General features: G+C 40.4%; 3 protein-coding genes across 3 annotated transcripts in view; 2 read left to right on the top strand and 1 right to left on the bottom strand.

Annotated features, from left to right (window-relative positions):
* The first annotated feature begins 1,363 nt into the window (after positions 1–1,363).
* flvcr2a (FLVCR choline and putative heme transporter 2a) lies at positions 1,364–16,656 on the top strand. Its single transcript, XM_083891925.1, has 11 exons — positions 1,364–1,480; positions 2,715–3,338; positions 4,762–4,903; positions 6,783–6,923; positions 9,955–10,022; positions 10,160–10,263; positions 12,181–12,291; positions 13,362–13,467; positions 13,557–13,668; positions 14,253–14,317; positions 15,749–16,656. Exons 2-11 carry the CDS (start codon positions 2,772–2,774, stop codon positions 15,812–15,814), a joined length of 1,482 nt encoding a protein of 493 aa, XP_083748051.1. The 5' UTR covers positions 1,364–1,480; positions 2,715–2,771; the 3' UTR covers positions 15,815–16,656.
* Positions 16,657–17,128: 472 nt separating this feature from the next.
* erg28 (ergosterol biosynthesis 28 homolog) lies at positions 17,129–18,870 on the bottom strand. Its single transcript, XM_083893003.1, has 5 exons — positions 18,819–18,870; positions 17,956–18,105; positions 17,764–17,854; positions 17,565–17,683; positions 17,129–17,467 (listed from the first exon to the last, which is right to left on the bottom strand). Exons 2-5 carry the CDS (start codon positions 18,086–18,088, stop codon positions 17,379–17,381), a joined length of 432 nt encoding a protein of 143 aa, XP_083749129.1. The 5' UTR covers positions 18,089–18,105; positions 18,819–18,870; the 3' UTR covers positions 17,129–17,378.
* A 961-nt stretch (positions 18,871–19,831) lies between these two features.
* ttll5 (tubulin tyrosine ligase-like family, member 5) overlaps positions 19,832–20,147 on the top strand; it is a gene marked incomplete at its 5' end in the record, with an annotated part of 51,414 nt that continues 51,098 nt past the window's right edge. The window contains one exon of the mRNA XM_083892537.1: positions 19,832–19,890. Coding sequence (XP_083748663.1) covers positions 19,832–19,890 — 59 coding nt within the window. The remainder of the gene's footprint in view (positions 19,891–20,147) is intronic.

Here is a 20,147-nt window from a genome sequence, read left to right as displayed (position 1 = left end):
AGTCAATTATTGGATTGTCCTACTTATTCCTTTATAGGGGAGGTCAGTCCATTAATTCCCAGCCTTGGGTTTAATAACTTCCCTTTTTATCTTGCACATCTCAAGGAACCAAACTTTGAAGCTTTACTGTGACAACACTTAAGATTTGGAGAACCAGAAGCTGCAGGTGTTACCTCGGGTGTTTGCCACGTGTTTGTTTATTTACAGACGAGTCTGTCGAGAGCTCAGCGTGTGAACCAGTGTAATGTAACGAAGTACAAATACTTCATTACTGTACAAAAAAAATATCAGATATATGTACTTTACTTTGGTTATTTGTCTTTCCAGCAGCTTTTTACTTTTACTCCACTCGTTTACTTTACTCGTTTCTACCAATAAATAAATAAATAAATAATAAAATTAGAAGAAGAAGAGATGGTATTATGGTCTGTATTTATTTATTTATATAGAGCTTTTCTAGTGTTGTTGAGCTGCTCAGATGCAGACAAGTGTATTTACTCAGGGATACACAGACTAGCATAACCTGTTGAAAAACAACTCAGTATATGTCATAGACTTTAAGACTTAATATTATGTATAAAAAAAGCAACTTCAACTTCTACCAAAGTCATTTTCTGGTAAAGATACTTGTACTTTTACTCCAGTGTCCCTTTTATGTCCTTTACACCAGTGTTTCCCAACCCTGGTCCTCAGGGAACGCAGCCATGCCATGTTTTATATGTTGCCCTGCTCCAAAAACACCTGATTCAAATAAATCGTCAGCTCATCATCAAGCTCAACGTTCAACTTTTGTCAATTTTTCAAAATAATTTATATTTCAACTTTTGTCAATTTTTCCCCAAAAAATTGTTTATTTCAACTTTTGTTTTAAAAAAATCCAAAATGTAATATTTCAAATTTGTTCAATTTTTTCCCCCAAAATTTTTATATTTCAACTTTTGTCCAATTTTTTTTCAAAAATTTAATGTTTCAACTTTTGTCTTTAAAAAAATAATAAATAAAAAGTAAAAAATAAATGTTTCATCTGATTCAGGTGTTTTTTGGAGCAGGGTCACATCTAAAACATGGCATGGCCGTGTTCCCCGTGGACCAGGGTTGGGAAACACTGCTTTACATAACACTGAATAGTTTATATTGACTCATGCCTAATATTTATCCAAGTATGTACAGACAAAACTAGTTAAACTACAGTTTAACTAACTTATATATGTGTTTCCTGTGTGGAAAAATGTGTCACTTTGGGGACATATGGTCATTGAATTAGCTGTGAAACAAAGACGTGGCTCAAAGATTTGAACTTACTTCGTGGTACATTTGAGGAGCTCCAGTGTGGAAGGTTTGTTTTGACGCTGGGAGCTAGCTACGAGGAAATGACGTGGCTTCAGAAAAAGTCTTCAACTTTCTCGCCATGTTCTGCTGAGTGACTGAGCGCGTTGTTGTTCCAGTGATAGTTTAAAATGTCAGTGTTGCTGTGCGACAGGTAAGGTCCTCTTTTATCACCTTTCTGTCTTTTTGTGAATCAGTTCTTCTCCGTAGCAGCTGGAAGCTATGAACGCTCTGTGGTCCATTTATAGCTATGTTAGCTAGTTTCTTGTTCAGTTCTTTCAAAGAACTGTTGAATATTGTGAGTCTGGTGGCGCTTGTAGTAATAAACTTCATATAAAGTGTGTCACATGTGACGCAGTATGAGACTGAATATGTGTTATAACACTAATGAAGCGGTAACAACGTATTTTTATCGCACTGTTGACGCAGCGTCTACTCTAACACGCCGGTGTGTTACATTAGAAAAACACCGACATGACACTTCGTTGACACGTAAAAGTTCCCGAGTAATAAAGTGGATTTTATGGCCGCAGAGTGGTTGCCATGGTAACAGCGTTGTTACTTCGCCGTCCATTCATGGATTTATTCCGTACAGACGGACAGACAGAGAAGTGGACGTGCAGGTATAGAGGCAGACAGCAGGTGCGCTGTTCTCTCTGCAGTGGTAGGACATTATTTTATTTTCAGTATTTACAGTCACTCATTCATCCATATGAGATTGATTTGATTTCAATGTGTACTTTCATACTCATTCTTCAACTTTACTTGATTTTAAACCAATTTAATCCTCAAATCATCCCATTGAAATAGGTGAATGTAAAAACAATGTAAAAATCCACTTGAAGCTTAGATGCAGGGCCCACATTCGTCAAATAAAATGCCATAAAATATAATAAATCACACAATTTGATCACAATTTGCACCAATTAACATCCTTAACATTTATTTTTTGCACAATCCCATGTCACTGACCTGGTCAAGATGACATCATCCAATCATATGACTTTGTTGGATCAGCAAATAAAGACATGTGAGCATACTGTAGGTATCCCACAATATCCCAATGTACACAAAAATCAAGTCAAACCAGGAAACGAAGTTCAGTCACAGTCATCTTGAGTACAGAGTAGATAAATGACTGTCTGAAGTTGATCTGATTGTTTGTCAGTTGTCAAATGATGGTATTTTCAAAATGCACACGACCAAGGGAAAGTCATTCCATGTCAATAAAAGAGCAGTAACTCCCGTCACTGCTGAATCCACCTTTGCTAAATCAGCAAAATGTTGATGCCTCACATGGTCTGTTGGGTGGGAGGAGGGAGTCAGTCAGTCAGGTGAGCTGCTAGGGTTTTAAGAGAGGCACACATATTTGCTTTTTGCTTTTCCAGCTGTGAAGTGACACGGGGAGACTGAAGAATAAGTGGAGAAATTAAGTTGCGGGTGACATGACTGCACAGGATGAGGTCAGAGGCATTGACTGGCATCCAGCACCTCTGGGAGAGTACACCCAGCTGCCTCAGGATGACAGCGGTAGCACCCTGGAGCCTTCAGAACAGAGCTTCCCTCTCATGGAGACCAAGTTGTACAAGCGGCGCTGGGTCATGCTGTTCATTTTTAGCCTCTGCTCCATGAGCAACGCCTTCATGTGGCTACAGTACGGCATCATCAACGACATCTTCATGCGCTTCTACAGCATCGATGCATTGGCCATTGACTGGCTCTCCATGATCTATTTCCTAACCTACATACCCTTAATCCTGCCCGTCATGTGGCTGCTGGACAACCGGGGAATCAGGGATGTGGTGGTGGTGGGTTCTGCCGTCAACTGCATCGGGGCCTGGATCAAGACGAGCACAGCAGCGCCCGACATGTTCGCCATGACTTTCTTAGGCCAGTTTGTGTGCTCGGTGGCCACGGTTCACATCCTGGGTATTCCATCCAGACTCGCGTCGCTGTGGTTTGGGCAGCAGGAGGTGTCCACCGCTTGTTCCGTTGGTGTTCTCGGAAACCAGGTGTGTTTTCGTTTACCCGCTTGACTCAGAAAGAAGTCTTCTGCTGTGTTTCTCATTGGCAATGAGCTGATCTGACAATCAGTATCAGTGTTTTTCTGACGATAAAATTTAAAAACTCAAACAAAAACTGCTCATCTCGTTGTGTAGAGAACTCTTTTTGTGTTCGGAAACGTAACATGGAGCTGCGCGGTGGAGTGAACAGCAGGAGTTGTTTGCTTGATTTGCTTTAGTTCTGTTGGCGTAACATCTATTTTTTGAGAAAAACAGGCCGTGGATACTGCACAAACAGCACTTCCTATACATATTATATATGGTTCCTTTGTCATCTCATCACAGTCGGTTACGTAGAGAGCTTTTCTCTTTATTTGAAGTGTCCTCCCTCACCTGCATGAGGCCAAACACTGCACACCGGCCATTGTCATGTGAGCTCTTGTGTTGTGTGCTTTAGTCCCCCCCCTGCCGGTGAACATGAAAAGACACATTGTTGTTGATGTTTACTTTACTTTAAGACTAAGAATTTCGCATAATATGCCGCCGGATGTTCAGGAAAAGTTCATGCCAAGAAAGCGGGGTAGGATTTCTGTGAAGAGCCTCAAAGGTTTGAAGATCAAACAGATGCACAGTTCCAAAAATAACTCCATAAATGCACGTTGAATGTTATTTAGAATCTCATTTGTCATATAATATAGATCCACTTGATGTGCTGCTGAATCATGAGGGTGGCTTGGGTATGCAAAGGTTCACCAATGTCAGTATATCTTCCAGCACCTTTGCCCACCCCCTGTAAAAAAGCTAAAAATTGACCTGAATTAGTGAGCTATAGAGTGGCTGATGTATGCAGATTTTGTCACCTTTGGATAGAGCCCAGCCATGTTTTATGGCCTTTTGTCGTCTAAATGGGAAGATAATCCAAAAACTGGCATCATGTTCTATTGAAGAACATCTGAAACTAGCGATTGAGAACATTAAAGGTGCCATATGTAAGAATGTGGCTAAAAACGGTTACTACATTCAAATTCAAAATACCAAGGTCTTTAAGGTTTCATTTTCTGACCTAACTGGCAACCCGTGGTTGCTCAGCAGCGGAGACTCTACTGACTGCAATGATTGGTAGACGGCGGTAGGTGGCGCCACATGCCAAATCATGATTTCAAAACATAAACATGATTTACAGTCTGCAAAATATTTTTTTTAATGCAAATATTTTGTCTGTACTGTTGTTGTTGGTGAGTTCAGTTTGAGAGTCTCTGTGACATATTAGGAGGATTTATGGCCAGTTGCTTTAGATTTATTACATAATGCACCTTTTACTCTTCAGGAAAGTGAGAAGTCAGCTCATTTTCCAATAGACTTCAAGTCAAAGGCAGTTTTCACAACCTTTGTCCTCATATCCCCTGTCTTTTATTTTTAACTCTCCTTGCAGTTGGGTATCGCCATTGGCTTCCTGGTGCCGCCCATTCTCGTGCCCAATGTGGACGACGTGGACGAGCTGGCGAACCATATCAGGATCATGTTCTACATCAGCGCTGGAGTGGCCACGCTCATCTTCGTCCTCGTGGTCATTGGTGAGTGAGTGAGTCTTTGAGGGACGGAGATTATTCTCCTTCCACAGGCTCTTTGGCTGTCAGTACTCTTCACTCTCTTCGCTCATGCAGCGATAGCCCACTTTGAATCCCCTTGCAATGTCACGCAACTCCCGCAGTCATGATAGAGGAAATAAAATTATCCTGACAGTTTGTGGTTTCTAGTGGTGGAGACCATGAAAAGGCAGTGAGAGCTCATCCTTTGTCTCTTACAGGAAAGACAATAAGATTTAAGATGAACGTTTATTGTTCTTGTTATATGGTAAAGCTTATTATCTGGTTGTTGGGAACAACTCTACAGCACTGCAGACCACTGGATAAGCAGCTGCAGTAATTGCTGTAATTGTCCACAGTTTGAATAAATTAGTTTGGACACACAAGCAGGAACTTTTAATGATGAAATCATCTCCTCCTCCCCCAGCCCTTAGCACTATTAAATAAATCCTCCTTTCAACCTTGCTGACAGCAAAGAGAAATGAGGTGAAGCGTCACCCTTTGTTAGCGGTAGATGCTCAGCGGCTCAGAAAAGAGACTTAAGGAATTAATAAGGAGTGAGAACATCTCATCATGTGTCATCTGTGACCCTGCTAGACTCGTTTAATGGTGAGGTTTCGCTCCTATTTTGAGCATTTTTCATTTCGTAGATTCAATATATTTGCCCCAGTGTCACTCACATCCCCCACACAAGTTCACAAACAAAAACTAGACACTAGAATGAAGATGTTCAGGAGAGCTGTGGCCGTGACGTTCACCACACAGAGGTCTGCGACAGTGTGGCGACAACTGGACTGGAGAGTCAGGGAATAAGAAGGGAGGAGGAGCTTGATGAGGGGATTGGGAGCAGGTGTTTCTCCTGCCACAGGTGGACTGATTACATGCAGGAGGAGAAGGAGGAGGAGACATTTGCTTTGCTTTAATTATGTTGGTTATTTGGTTACAGTCTGGTCACATTAATACACTACGGAGTATAAAAAGTTTGTGGTAGTACACTCTTAGAAATAAAAGTGCTAAGTAGGCTTGTCCTCATAGGAGAACCCTTTTGGAGGGTTCCACCAAGAACCCTTTTAAACCTCTTTATTCAGAAAAGGGGTTTTAAACGGTTCTCTGTATCAAAATGGTTCTTACTGGAACCATTAGTGTTACCAAGAACCCTTAAAAAACCCTTTCTTTGGGGAAAGGGTTTTTCAGAAGCAAATGGGTTCCAGGTAGAACCTCAGCCCTTGTAGAAGGACCCTTCTGGAACCCTTATTTCTAAGAGTGTAATATATCTGATAAGACAAAGCAGTCATATTATGTAGGCCAGGTGCCTCAAACTCAAAATGACCAATGAACTCCTGGTCTGGTCAAGTTAAGATTATATCTTGATAATCCATCATGCTGTTGCAATTGCAAATAATGAGAATGACATTGCAAACCATTTCAAAGTAAAAGTCTTTGTTTTGATATATATAGCACACACACACAAAAAAACATATTTATGACGCAAAATGAATCTGTAAATAACCAAAACAGACAGAATTAAAACATGAAACCAGCATATAACATGTAGATAATTGTAATTAAAACACTAGACACGCATATAAATGACTTTTCAAAATAAGTGTAGGGCCGTAAGTTTGAGACCCTTGATGTAGGTCATACAATTTGTCTTAATTTTGGTTATAAAAACGGTTTATTGAGCACTTTTCAGAAGGTAAAAATCGTATGTGTAGTTAGGATAAGGTGATGTGAGAACAACACTATCTCTTCCTTTAGATTTCAATGTTACGTCTTGTGTCCCACATGCACACATGACCTCGCGTAATGCGTTTTTTATCTGCACACATGACCTTGTGTAATGCGTTTTTTATCTGCTTTCTAGTGTTCCAGGAGAAACCAGCGCTCCCTCCCACGCAGGCCGAAGCTCAGGCCAGGAACATACCACCGGACCAGTACTCGTACACGGCTTCCATCTTGAGGCTTCTGCGCAACAAGCCCTTTATGCTCCTGGTGGTCAGCTATGGTAGGTGTCTTCACCTGAAACCTTATGTCTGTATTATAGGAAACACCCCCTCTGCTGCCATGTTTGCAGTTCACCATCTTCTGTTAATTTATGATAATAAATAAGATTGTGTAAGGTTCTCAAAGCTCAGAATCACTTTTTTTATGCTTTGGGTTAATGCCCGTCTGTGTTTGCACAGTAAAATGCTGCTTTGAAACACAGTTATTCATTTATACAAACAAACAAACGGTATATGGTTAAGGTTAAGGTTATGGTTAATATAATCAGTTGCTGTCAATAAACCCTCTGAAATGTGCCTCAGTGCACCTTAAAATTGCCCGAAAGAGTCTTAAGGGTAAATGTAGTAATCACTGACTGAGTGAGTATCCTAAAGCTATATGCTCAAGTCATAGTCAACAGGCTGAAGGTTAAATCTCATGCACTTCAAAGAACACGACAACATGCAACACAGGACAAAGACAGACTGTCGGCGAGCACCAAGGAAGGTATATGAGGAGAGACGATCAGACACAGGTGGGACACATCAGGACAGGTGCAGTAAACGAAAGAGGCGGGAAAACACACACAGACGCTTCTTCAAATGTTCGTTTTTTGACAAAGAAAACAAGCAAAACTAGTGGTTCCAGAGACAAAAACCTTATCGTGAACATTTCACCTCCCTCTGGTCGGAATGATTTTAGAAACATTATGAGTAGTGCTGGGCACTAGCTTAATGCACGTTAACGCATGACGTCTGACCAGAAAAAGACGTGCGTGACGTCATGTTTACGTGCCGCGACACCGGAGTCCAGGCACCGTTTACCAGTTAGCTCCTTTAGCGCCTTTAGCGCGCCTACCGTCGAACTGGATCGGTCTGTTTATTAAACGAAAAGAGCAGCGCTACAAATAACTAGCGTACCTGTGTACTGCGTATGTGTGCCTCTGTGTTTAAAGTTTAGCGTTACTTTAGAGACAAATTTTAACAATCAGAAGTCACGTAAACATGACGTCACGTCTTTTTCCGGTCAGTCGTCATTGAAACGTGTCATGCGTTAACGTGCGCCAACATTGATGCCGTTTACGGGACCGTATCTATGTTCCCTGGGTCCTATGTTCCCCGGGTCCTATGTACCCCGCTTTGTATGAGACCGGGGAACATAGGACCCTTTCTTTAAAAAATGGTTCTATGTTCCCTGCTGTTCACCCAAAAGGACCTGGGGAACATAGGACCCTAACCCTTACCCTTACCCTTACCCTAACCCCAACCCCAACCCCAACCCCAACCCCAACCCCAACCCCAACCCCAACCCCAACCCCTACCCTTACCCTTACCCTTACCCTTACCCTTACCTTACCCTACTCTAACCCTAACCCTTTACCCTGGAGCTCCACACCCAGGCTTCCACAAAGTGGGGAACATAGGACCCGTTTTTTAAAAAAAGGTCCGATGCTCCCCGATCAGGGAACATAGGACCCAGGGAACATAGGTACAACCCCCCGTTTACTGTCGTTAATGTGTTAACGTGCGCTAACATTGGCGCCGTTAATGCGCCCAGCACTAATTAAGAGCCAATCACAAAGTCATGTTAATCCACATTGAAAAGGCCGTGCCCTCAATTAAGTGAAAAAAGACTCGCGTGACGCCATGTTTAGGTGCGACAACCAGAGTCCAGGCACCGCTTACCAGTTAGCTCTGTTAGCTGCGTTAGTTCCTTTAGCGCCGTTGGCGCCGCCTACAGTTGAAATGGAGCGGTCTTTTTATTAAAGGAAAAGAGCAGTGCTACAAATAACCAGCGTACCTGTGTACTGCATATGTGTGCCTCTGTTTTTAAAGTTTGGCGTTACTTTAGAGACTCGCTTTAACAAATCGGGAGTCACGTAAACATGACGTCACATGCATCTTTTTCTGGTCAGTCGCCATGGAAACGCGTAATGCGTTAACGTTGACACCGCAAACGCGCCCAGCACTAATAATGAGACTATTACTATAAAGTTATGATAATCCACATTGAAAAGGCCGTGCCCTCAATTAAGTGTCTGTAGCACGGAGTTAACTCTGTACTGCTTATAATTTCTCTATTGTAAGCTTTAGAGCGCAAATCTCTCATCTCGCACACATCGCATACTAAATACTAATTTAAACATGCGGTGGCAGGGGTCACCGGGGTCACTGTGGAGGTCACGCGCAGAAAAAGAACGAGGGGAAATTCTAAATGAGCTCATCTCTTCTTTATCACGTCGTGTTGTTGTTGTAGGGTCACGCCACACACTCCATGTCTATCTTAACATGAGAAGACTGTAGGTGAAAGGTAAACGGGGTAATCAGCTGCTGCTGCTGATCAGATAATGTGTAATGTGTGTGTATGTCGCCTACATGTGTAGCGCTGATATAAAAGGTCATTCTCGGCTCAAAGGTCACTGTTTGGTGGTGACGGTGTGGAAGTGCTTGTGTGTGCGATGTCAACAATGATCAAAAATGATTTTTGACATCAAATAAATGATTTTTACATTAACCCTTTAAAACCAATCTCAACATGTTTTTTTTTGCTTATTTTAACCATAAAACGACCAGAAAATGTCCCGTGACTGAGTGCTTATGCCCATTTTTCCAGAAGAACTTCCAATATTATTAGTTTAATATATATTTTTTTAGATAATTAGTAGTAATTTACAATTTACCGCATGCTAAAATACTGTTTTAATGGTTTAAAATGAAGAAAAACATAAAGGTTTATTTAGAAATAATACTGCAGTTTTACACAAATTTGAACAGTGTAAAACATAAGAAGTTTACTTTAAATGCACATGAATTAAATCACAACACTTACGTAATAAAATAAAAATGGCAAATTGGTATTTTAGTAAATTAAATAAAGCGTTATCTTAGGACTGGGATGAGCATCACCACACAGCACCATCAAAACATTAACCTACGATGACTTCTATTGCAAGGGATATAATGGAAAGATATGAACAGTTTCTGGTAAATTCGAATTAATTTAATTATTAAATGAAATTTCATTTATTTCGATGTGTTAATTTTCCTCTGCAGGCCTGAACGTCGGCTGCTTCTACGCCGTTTCCACGTTGTTGAACCGAATGATCATCGAACATTATCCTGTAAGTTCATCCACTCACACTATAGCGTTCACTCTCTTTCTCACCCTGCAGCCTCTTTTTTGTCTTTGACCCTGACACAGATCTGTGAGACTGTTATGTCTCTGAGCTTCTTTGTTATATTTTATTTCCACTCTCAGGGCGAAGAGGTGAACGCTGGGAGAATTGGTCTGACCATCGTCGTCGCAGGCATGGTGGGCTCACTCATATGCGGCATTTGGCTGGACAAGACGAAAACCTACAAGTAAGACGCACCTTCAGCGTGGACGCGGACAAAAAGACTCACTTTTATCTTGGTTCTCTTGATTTCTCTTGATCTTGGTGACGGAGTGAGGGATTTTTTTTTCCTAAATTTTAGTTTCCAGTTGGAAAACATTGTCTAACATTGAGATAAAGTGGCAACCTGGCATCTCTTTTATCAGCGAGGTCAAGCAACAAGCGCACAACTATCCCAGGAGTGCTTTTCAGAGCTGAGATCATGATTCAGTCAACGCTGACTGAAATGGCAAAACCTGTGTTCACCGTTCCATTTGAGGCACAGATAGTCCGACACACATTTCCATTAAAGCACGCACAGAGAGCTTGGATCTTGGTTTCTTTATATTTATTAAATAATAATCTCGCGTTGACTTTTCATGGAAATAGAAACAAAAAAACCAATCCAGATAACATAGCCATTTAGAGGTTTTGTTTAGAATATTCTTAAAGTAACTATATTTTGAGTTATGGTGGAAATTATTGTTTTTATTATTATTGTTATTATTATTGTAAATTAAGTAATTTAAATTTAAAGTGTATTATGAATCTAATTTAAAGTCGGGATTAATACCTATGTATTTTGGTGATTCATTCTTGTCTCACCTGTGAAAAGGCGTGTCCAGATCACGCTCCAAGGGAGAGAACGCCTTTCCAAGGAAGGCAAAGTTATTTTTGGAAAGGCTACAGAGCAAATAGTTTTCTGACCGCATGAACACACTCAAACTTACTTAATCGCCCCTTTGTTGGTCGCATATAGCAACGTTATCTGGATTGTTTTACTGGCTGTGATTATTGTTCCATTCAGCTTCAAGTTAGGCTAGATTCTAATAAAACCCATGGCAGCTGAAGCTACACTATTAGAAGAAGTGGAACCTTCTTTTGGAAGAAGTGGAGAGTACGAATGAGAGTCTCGTGGAACTGGAACTGGGCTTTTATATATGTGAAGTCCCTTCTCTGCTCATGTGAAGTGACAGGATGCTGTACTTTTTCTATACTCTTTCACGGGCACTTAAAGGTACGGTGTGTGGATTTAGCGACACCTATCGGAGCAGTTTCACGTTTATGTTTACTCCTACACGCACTACAACCATAAAAGTAAGTAAATCTGATTTTTTAGTGTGCAAACTATTATTATTATTATTACGAATAGAAAAAGCCCCGGTCCTCAGATTCCCCGCACGCTTAGCTGACTCTCACTGACTCCCACGCTCCTATTGTTCTATGTGAGGGGAAAAAGGAGTCAAAGGACTACGTTATATTAACAAAAACATTTTGCACCAATAGTTCACGCATGCTTGTACAAGAGAGACAGCTCCCCTCCCCACACACACACACACACACACACACACACACACACACACAGTAAGCCTGGTCTGTGCAAACGGCCCCAGGTCTGAGGCCGTTGTTTTTCATAATCACGTTGTCGTACTCTTAAAAATCAGGTTGATGAGGTTAATGGCGAAGAGAATCTAACTCATATATACGCTGTACTAAACCACAAAGTATTTAAATTTAACAGCATTTTACACACACAGACTGAGGAATGTGAGGGTTAGCAGCCAAACAGCCTTTACAAATCTTTATAGTAACGACACTAAAAGCCCTTTGTTGAATTATATCAGCCTGAGCAGGAATGTAGCCTTGTCACAAGAGTGCAAGTCAAATAAATCAGATTAAATACAAATCTGAAGATTATTTTAGGGTTATTATAATGTTCTCTTTGCAACCGATTGTTCTTGACTCTTAGTGCTCACGCGGCACAGCTCTGTGCCGCTGAAAAAAGCATATAAGACTCTCTATATTGCACATTCTTATACCCTGTGTTTATACTGTGCGTTTATGGCGTTCTAAGGATTAATACAGTAAATTACAGGTAATTAATATTACTCTCCTCTGGTTTCAGACAGACCACGCTGGTGGTGTATCTCCTCACGCTGATCGGCATGCTGGTCTATGCCTTCACCCTCAACCTGGGTCACCTGTGGGTGGTGTTTGTCACTGCTGCAATTTTAGGGTAAGGTCATCAATCATTCCAAGAGTTTTAATCCAGCATGGTCTTAAACATCAAGGGCCAGGGATTGGAGTTAACTAAAAATTAACCGGCAGAATTAGTTAGTAGTATGGTTTGTGTTATCAGTTGTCTCGCTTTACTAGCGCAGTGTTGGTGTTGCCTCCATCAGTCCTGACGTAAAACGAATCACTTCCTGTGAGCAGTGAGCGAGTTGGAGGTTGGAGACCAAAAACTAACATTAGGAGAACGTTAGGAAAAATGTTCCATATCAGCCACCGGAGAACCTATGGAGGAACCTTCAGGCAACGTTACCTGAAGGTTCCTCCCTAGGTTCCTCCCATTATGGGAGCTGAATGTGCAACCAAAAACTAACATTAGGAGAACGTTAGGAAAAATGTTCCATATCAGCCACAGGAGACCCTACGGAGGAACCTTCAGGCAACGTTACCTGAAAGTTCCTCCCTAGGTTTCTCCCATTATGGGAGCTGAATGTGCAACCAAAAACTAACATTAGGAGAACGTTAGGAAAAATGTTCCATATCAGCCACAGGAGAACCTACGGAGGAACCTTCAGGCAACGTTACCTGAAGGTTCCTCCCATTATGGGAGCTGAATGTGCAACCAAAAACTAACATTAGGAGGCTTCTCAACGTTCAAAGGTGTTTTGTTTTGGTCGGCAGATGTTTCCTTTACAAGAACGGCTTAAAAGAAAGTTTATTTTTAAAGGTACAACACAATACAATCCAGCCTTTTTCATCCCCTAAGAAAGGAAAAGCTGGTTTATGGCAAAAATAGGACATATATAGAAACAGGAAGTGACGGAAACCACACTGTTCCATCCACCATTCTTCTCTTTAACTCCATGCCGGTCACATCTAATGTCCACAAATATGAACAGATTAAGATTAAGGTTTGGTAATAATGTCAAATCAGCTCCTGAGTCCACGTGCTGTGCGTGTTCTTACAGTTATTGCTGTTTATGGTAAGAAGATTATGTCCACAACTCTGGGTTCCATAGCAATCCCTTTGTCTGGTTTCGGAAAAAATAATAGCCGAGAACATTCTGTGTGCAGCTTCTTCATGACAGGATATCTGCCGCTGGGCTTCGAGTTTGCCGTGGAGCTCACGTACCCTGAATCTGAGGGAACCTCATCTGGACTTCTTAACTGCTCTGCTCAGGTCTTTCATCTCATCTCAACACGGTGAACTGTAGAGACAGACAGATGGACATTTGAACGTGTAATCGTGTTTTTTGTATTTATTTTCAGATTTTCGGGATTATTTTCACTATCAGCCAAGGGAAGATAATCGACAAATGGGGAACTTTGGCTGGGAACATCTTTCTGTGTGTTTTTCTACTAATAGGTTCAGTATTGACAGGTAAGATCACATGATAACTCGCATAACACATAATGTTAATTGTCTGAACAATCCTTGACTTACTTACAGGAAATTGAATCTATGGGGTGAAGGCTCCCCCTAGTGGGGGAATAAATAATGACATTGTGTTCAGGATTATCCTCCTCACCAGAAATATTACATTTCAGCATAGAAATAACAGAACTTTTAAAAGTAGTATAGCAGTTACCTCACAGTGTGTACTATATTATGTTTTATTGAAATTTATTCCAACACTTTATTGTCTATTATCACTTCCACAAAGAATTGTATAAGTGATTGTGGAATTGAAGATAACACAGCACATTAAAGATATGTTAATGTAACATTGCTGCATTCAAATATCTAAAAACCCTATGTTTCATATCTGGCTGAGATAAGACATGTACGTGTAAATGTTTTACGGTTTCATTTTGGTCGCCTTTAAACGTTATGAAAAGTTAGAATAAGTAAGGAAATGTTCTGTCCTATAAGTTCAGCCACTGTGTTGTCTTCACCTTTGTGATTTATTTATGTATTTATTTGTCTCCAATGGATCACGACCACTCATTTTCCATTTTTCACAGGATTCATTAAGGCTGACCTCCGACGGCAGAAGGTCAACCACCAGACTGAAGTCCAGACAGTGAGTGTGAGTACATCTGTGTGTGTGTGTGTGTGTGTGTGTGTGTGCTGGATTATAAATCACAGACGGGTGATCCTCACATCGTTCTGGAGCAGAGATGTGTTGAGATACCGCTGTGGCTCAGGGGTGAAGAAACTCTTGCATGGCTTCAGACTTCATCTTAATGCTTTTTCATGCTTTCACACGGGGTGCAGTTGACCGTCCACACTCACACCTACGGTCGATTTGGAGTGTCCAATTTGCCCTAAATCCCAAAAATCTGCATATTTTTGCACTGTGGGAGGAAACTGGAGAACATGCAAACTCCATGCAGAAATACCACACCCACAATCCACAAATAAATGCAAGGTTTTTAATTAAAAATAGTTAAACTTTTACATTACTGCACGTTGCATGTCTTTTCATTTGTTGCCGCTTGCAGCGTTTTTTTTGGTTTCTTTGGCTAAAAGCAGCACGATAGTTTTTGGATTTGCTGGATTATTAGCAGTGCATGTCCATTTTAGATCGATGTCATGTCATATTTAATCGTCTTTTGCTGCCATTTCTCTCATGTATATCGGCTTTGAGGCTAGCAGGGCATGTAGCACGCAGTATTAGCTGGTGGCTTAGACTCGCGGTGCTGCTAGTGCTGGTGTTGTTGTGTGGAGGAGACGTTGGTGGTGGATGAGTTGACCCCCCCACCCCTCTCAGAGCTGTGACGCCCAAGCTCTCGTTCCACAGTCTACAGGCTCCATGACACTGGTGCAGGACTACGGGGCCACAGTGTGCAGCAGCACCTACACTAAAGATTTAAACCCACAACCTCACTAAAAAACTAAAAACACACCCACCTGTTAAGGTAGGGACACACACACACACACACACACACACACACACACACACACACCTTCCTCTCAAGCTTCAGTGCGAGCATGCAGATGTGAAAACTTGTGTTACAGTTTTCTATATACATATATTATATTATTTCTCCTGCACCTCAACACAGCTTTTAAAGGTTGAGTGTGTAATATTTAGAAGGGTCACTTTGCAGTAAATTATGTTTCTATTGTGTATAGTTTAGTGCACTTTATAGAAGGACATGTGGTAAATTGCTATGGGGAATAATACACATCTCCTTATATGGACATCCTGGGGGTGTGTGTTTATAGGTCATGTGTTGTTGAGTCAAAGTTATGATCCATTTTATATTATATATTTTTATTTGTGATATAAAGTAGTAATAATTGTGCAGAAGTCTCAAAAATAGAGTGTTTTTTGTTTTGTTTTTGTTCATAAAAACAAGCCAAGCGGACTTTGACCTGAATATGCTCTGTGTTCTCAGGGTTAACTCGCTGTACTAGCTGATAGATCGTGTTGCTTTATGGATTATACTGAATAAACAGAAGAGGCGTTATGAATATTGACGGTAACGTCTTTACACTTTTGTTGTTGTTTCAGGAAAAGACAGCCAATGTGGAAGGAGGAAAATCTCCACCTGAAATCCTCCAAGAGAGGCAGTTGTGAAGAAGAAGAAAGACGTTTGTTTCCCACGATGCAAAACAGAAAAGGCCACGTTTTAAACATGCGAACATACGCACAAAGCTACGAATTTAGAAGAAAACAAAGCTGCTGTGAGTGAGTGAGTGATTGTGAGGAATATTCCTCTGTGGGTAAAAGGATGAAGAACTGCGTGGACGCCAGATTCATGCTAATATCCAAAGTGCAATTTAGCGCGTCGTAAAATCAAGCACAAGTCAGACTATTGACGTTTTACTGTTGACGTTTTTACACGTCCTGTCAGTGCAATTCAACTGTCACCTTTGTGACTCCAACGTGACGGCAATCTTTAATTTATTCAACCTTTTTCGTACTGTTTCCTCACATTGTAGTGTTTTTATTACCATGCGCAATATTTAAACCGGGTGTCTCTTTTCCTATTATTGGACCGATACTGTGCGTTAACTCACGTTGCACAAGACATTCATGAAGTGTTGTGTTTGATTCACACTGAAAGCGTCACACTGCGGAGTATAAATAGTGCACTTTGGAAGGTTCAGTCTTACACTGTACGTCATCCTCTTGGCGTCAGCGACATTTAAGAAATGTCAGCGCCGCACTAAAGAGATGGAAGTAAAAAGGCAAATGAATCTGTTTTTGCCCTCGTCATTTTGCACAAGAAAACATGTTGTATGTTAGAAAGTCCTGCGTCGTGATTTTGTTACTGAGGCTGCATGTGTGTCACGTTCATGCAGTTTGTCGTGTCATCGTGTCGTCATGATTCTTATGTGATTGTTTAAGGTGCTAGTGATTGTGTCAGTGGCATTTTTCGTACATTTTTTTAAACCCAAAGTGTTTTTTTGTTTTTTTTTAAAGAATGGACTATTTTTAAACTAATACTTTTGTTTTATGTAACATTTAACTAACAAAAAATAAAAAATCAAGCAACAACAATCTTGCAGGTGTTGTATTAATAGTCTTTTTGTGGAAAAAAGTTCATATTTAGTGAACTAAAGTCAAAATATGTCATTTAGTTTGTAAAATGATGTTAAAAAACAACTTAAAATCAAGATGCTTGCAGAGTATAAATATACTTTTAATTAAAAAAAGTTCAAACAAACAGTACATGTAGTATGGAAAGTCATGTTTTTAAACTGAAAAGCACATTTATTTTCAAAGACCATACTGTAAAATCATGAAAATCAATATAAATGACAATTCAACTGTAGACTTTAAGAAAACTCTAATAACTGATTGTTATTAGAGAAGTGTACGCGTGTGTGTAAACCATGTATAATGATTTTTAAAACAAGACAAGCTTCAGGTTAGAACCTCTGTGTTCATAAATCTATTCTACAGCATACTGTAGAATAGAGGTGAAACCTTTCATAATTAAACTGTCAACTATAAAATGTCCAGTTGAAAACCATAAAATAAGCCAAGGTACCAAATATAGTACAGATGCAGTGTTTTCTTCGCATGTTCTTCAAGGCAAGAGACGGCAAAGTCCCCTCTATTCTGTAGTTGGCGGGCGTTGTTTTTTTGTGTGTTAAGTTCCGTGAACGGTAAAAAAACAAAACTGCTGTTGGACTCAGTTGCGTTTCTTCTGCCGTGCTCCCACTTCCTCTTGTGTCTCCTGAAAACACTGGAATCCAATCAACATTCCTACGATCGAGAAACCTGAAAAACACATCAAGCAGCTGTCAGGATTCTTTGATTTAACTCACACGTGAGGCTTGCGTTCAACTATTATTCTGTGTTGAAATATCCTACTCACTCGCCACAATAAGAGGCGCCATGACCCCAATAGTGAGAGGTGCAGTTTTGTAGACGAAGGCTTCAGACAGGAAGTGGCCCAGCGCCAGCACAAAGGTCCATAAAGTGATGTGATACAGCCTGCGGGTGAGAGCGTGCCACATCGTAAGTACGTTATATGTAAAAACAGAGGGGTGTAGTTAGTGATAAGCTGTCTTTACGTTCTGTTCTGGATGTCTATGGCACAGGCACAGCGGATGATGGATGACAGCAAAGTCCATATACCAAACGTTCGAGCTTGGAGGCCGTTCACTGAAGGGAACAGGTGGGAAAGTTCAAATCAGAGAGTTTATCATGACTTAGTCGTCTTGCTCTTGGAGATATCGACGAGTTCTTTTGTCATTTTAGCTCACCGAACTCTGGCGTGCCCGTGTAGAGCTTCTCCGACAGGAAGCTGTGATCTCTGAAACTCTGCACGGTGTTTCCCACCGCGATGACGGACACCATCAGCAACCAGCTCCGCAGGATGTTCAGAAGGCGACTCATCCTGTCTGTCCGTCTGTCTGTGAGGGGCACGTTCAAGAGAGCAAGAGACTGATGTTCTTATTTATCATATTGATAATGTTTTTATCTGGTACATATTGTGCAGTATCATTTACATTTGTATTTATATTACTGTTTTTAAGAGGTATGATGAGTCTATTTTTCATATGTGATACATATATTATATATATTATATTGTATGACTTCTATTTTTTGTAATATTTGGTACGTTGTCTTGTAACTTTATATCTCTTAATCTGTCATGGTGATTACACAATTTCCTCTGGGATTAATTCAGTATTCTGACTCTGATTATATATCTGTTTAATGTTGTAAATATATAGAGTATAAAGTAATTATAACATAATTACCAACCTATTCGGATAATGAAAAATTAGATAACGTGTTATTAACAGCAATAACAACAAATGATAATAGTAGTAAAACAATAATAATCGTGTTGGGTTGATAAGGAGAGAGAGGAAAAGAGGAGGAATCCTTCCTTTTACTAATGTTAACCTAAATAAAAATATAATATTATATAGAATATTAATAATATTAATCAACCTCCGTCATCATTAGCTAGCAACCACAGACTGTGTTAGCAACACAACAATAACGACATAGCAGGCTAACGTTGCTATAAATTATACCATACGTTACACGTAATAAATACCATTATTAAACGTATCATAGTGATAAAGAATAGCTTTAAAATGATGCATTTATTTACCTGACGCTGTCTGTTAAACTATAGAGTGAACATAATTCCTGACAGAAACACAGGAACACTGGGTGAAAAAAATAAATAAACAATGGAGTGAGTGTAAAACTGACCAATGAGAGAGCTCAAAGAGTGGCTCCATCAAGTCGAACCATTGATATGATTGGTCGTATCAAACCTTAGGGGTCCGCCCACTTTCTTCACCGACCAATAGAAGTGAGACTTTGCCGTCACCTGGAGGCGATAGGCTAGGCTGTGTATGTGAACAAAGGGTAAACATGGAGCAAGAGAGTAATCTGTGATGAACTGTGTGTTCGTTCGTCACCATTCAAGCTCACATTTAAAAGTGTTTGTTCAAGAACAAACTACATTTTCGTAAAAAATACAACCGTTCGCGTACGTTTTGAGAGCCATACTTTTAAAATGGCACAAATAAAATGATAGTTCAATTCATCTTTGTTGGGGTTTTAAATATATATAGAGAGGGCAACTTAGGACAAATGAACGTTGTCCGCCAGTGCGCATGCGCCTCACTCTCTGTTGCCACTCAGTTGTTGTAGTTACCAGGAAGATTAACCGCGATGACCAAGTGATAGCCGCTCGCTAACCGTTAGCGGGCTTCCGAAAAAAATAAAAAATAAAAGGCAAGTTTATTTCAGTGTGCGGCTTCTTCGCAACGTTCGCGCAGTCCGTCGTTCGGCGGCGGCGGCGGCACTATAGCTTGTTAGCTTCACGTACGTAAAGTAGCATATTTCGCTAATGCTTGTGCCGTTTTAAGCTTCACCGTCTATTTCCGTCAACCAAGAGAATTTCACTGAGGCAGAAAATAGCTGTCCCTAGCTAATTGTGTGCTAATTTTACACTCACTGTACCACCAAAGCCATTGTATGAAAAGCGTTATATCTGCGTTGTTATTGTTATATAGACTGGTTTCAGTGCTGTTTCATTTCATTTAATTTAATTGTATTTTTTTTTACTGGCAAGGGTTCAGGTGCCATGTTTACGCCGAGACACCTGTGAAGATGCCAGCTGTCGTCCGGGGAAAGGAGGAAGCTGAGTCCCCCACAGAGGACGAGCAGGAGTAAGTGTGCACCTTTTTGCATGATTTCACATTATATTGTGCTCACTTTTGGATTACACTGCAGCTGTATGTGCTGTAATAACATAATGACAGGCGACAAATGTGCATTTACACAGCAAAACACTACTGGATTACTAGTTTCATAAACTTTATGCTTTATTACCACATTGTAATATTATACAGCCTGTTTTAACCAAATCTCTGCTCCTAATACACACCATAAGTATTGCATTTTGTGCAACACATATGTATACCTG

The sequence above is a fragment of the Microchirus variegatus genome, assembly GCF_963457635.1.
Source record: "Microchirus variegatus genome assembly, chromosome: 7".
Taxonomy (NCBI): Eukaryota; Metazoa; Chordata; class Actinopteri; order Pleuronectiformes; family Soleidae; genus Microchirus; species Microchirus variegatus.
The sequence above is the reverse complement of the archived record's forward strand: the minus strand, read 5'-3'. Positions and strand labels throughout refer to the sequence as shown.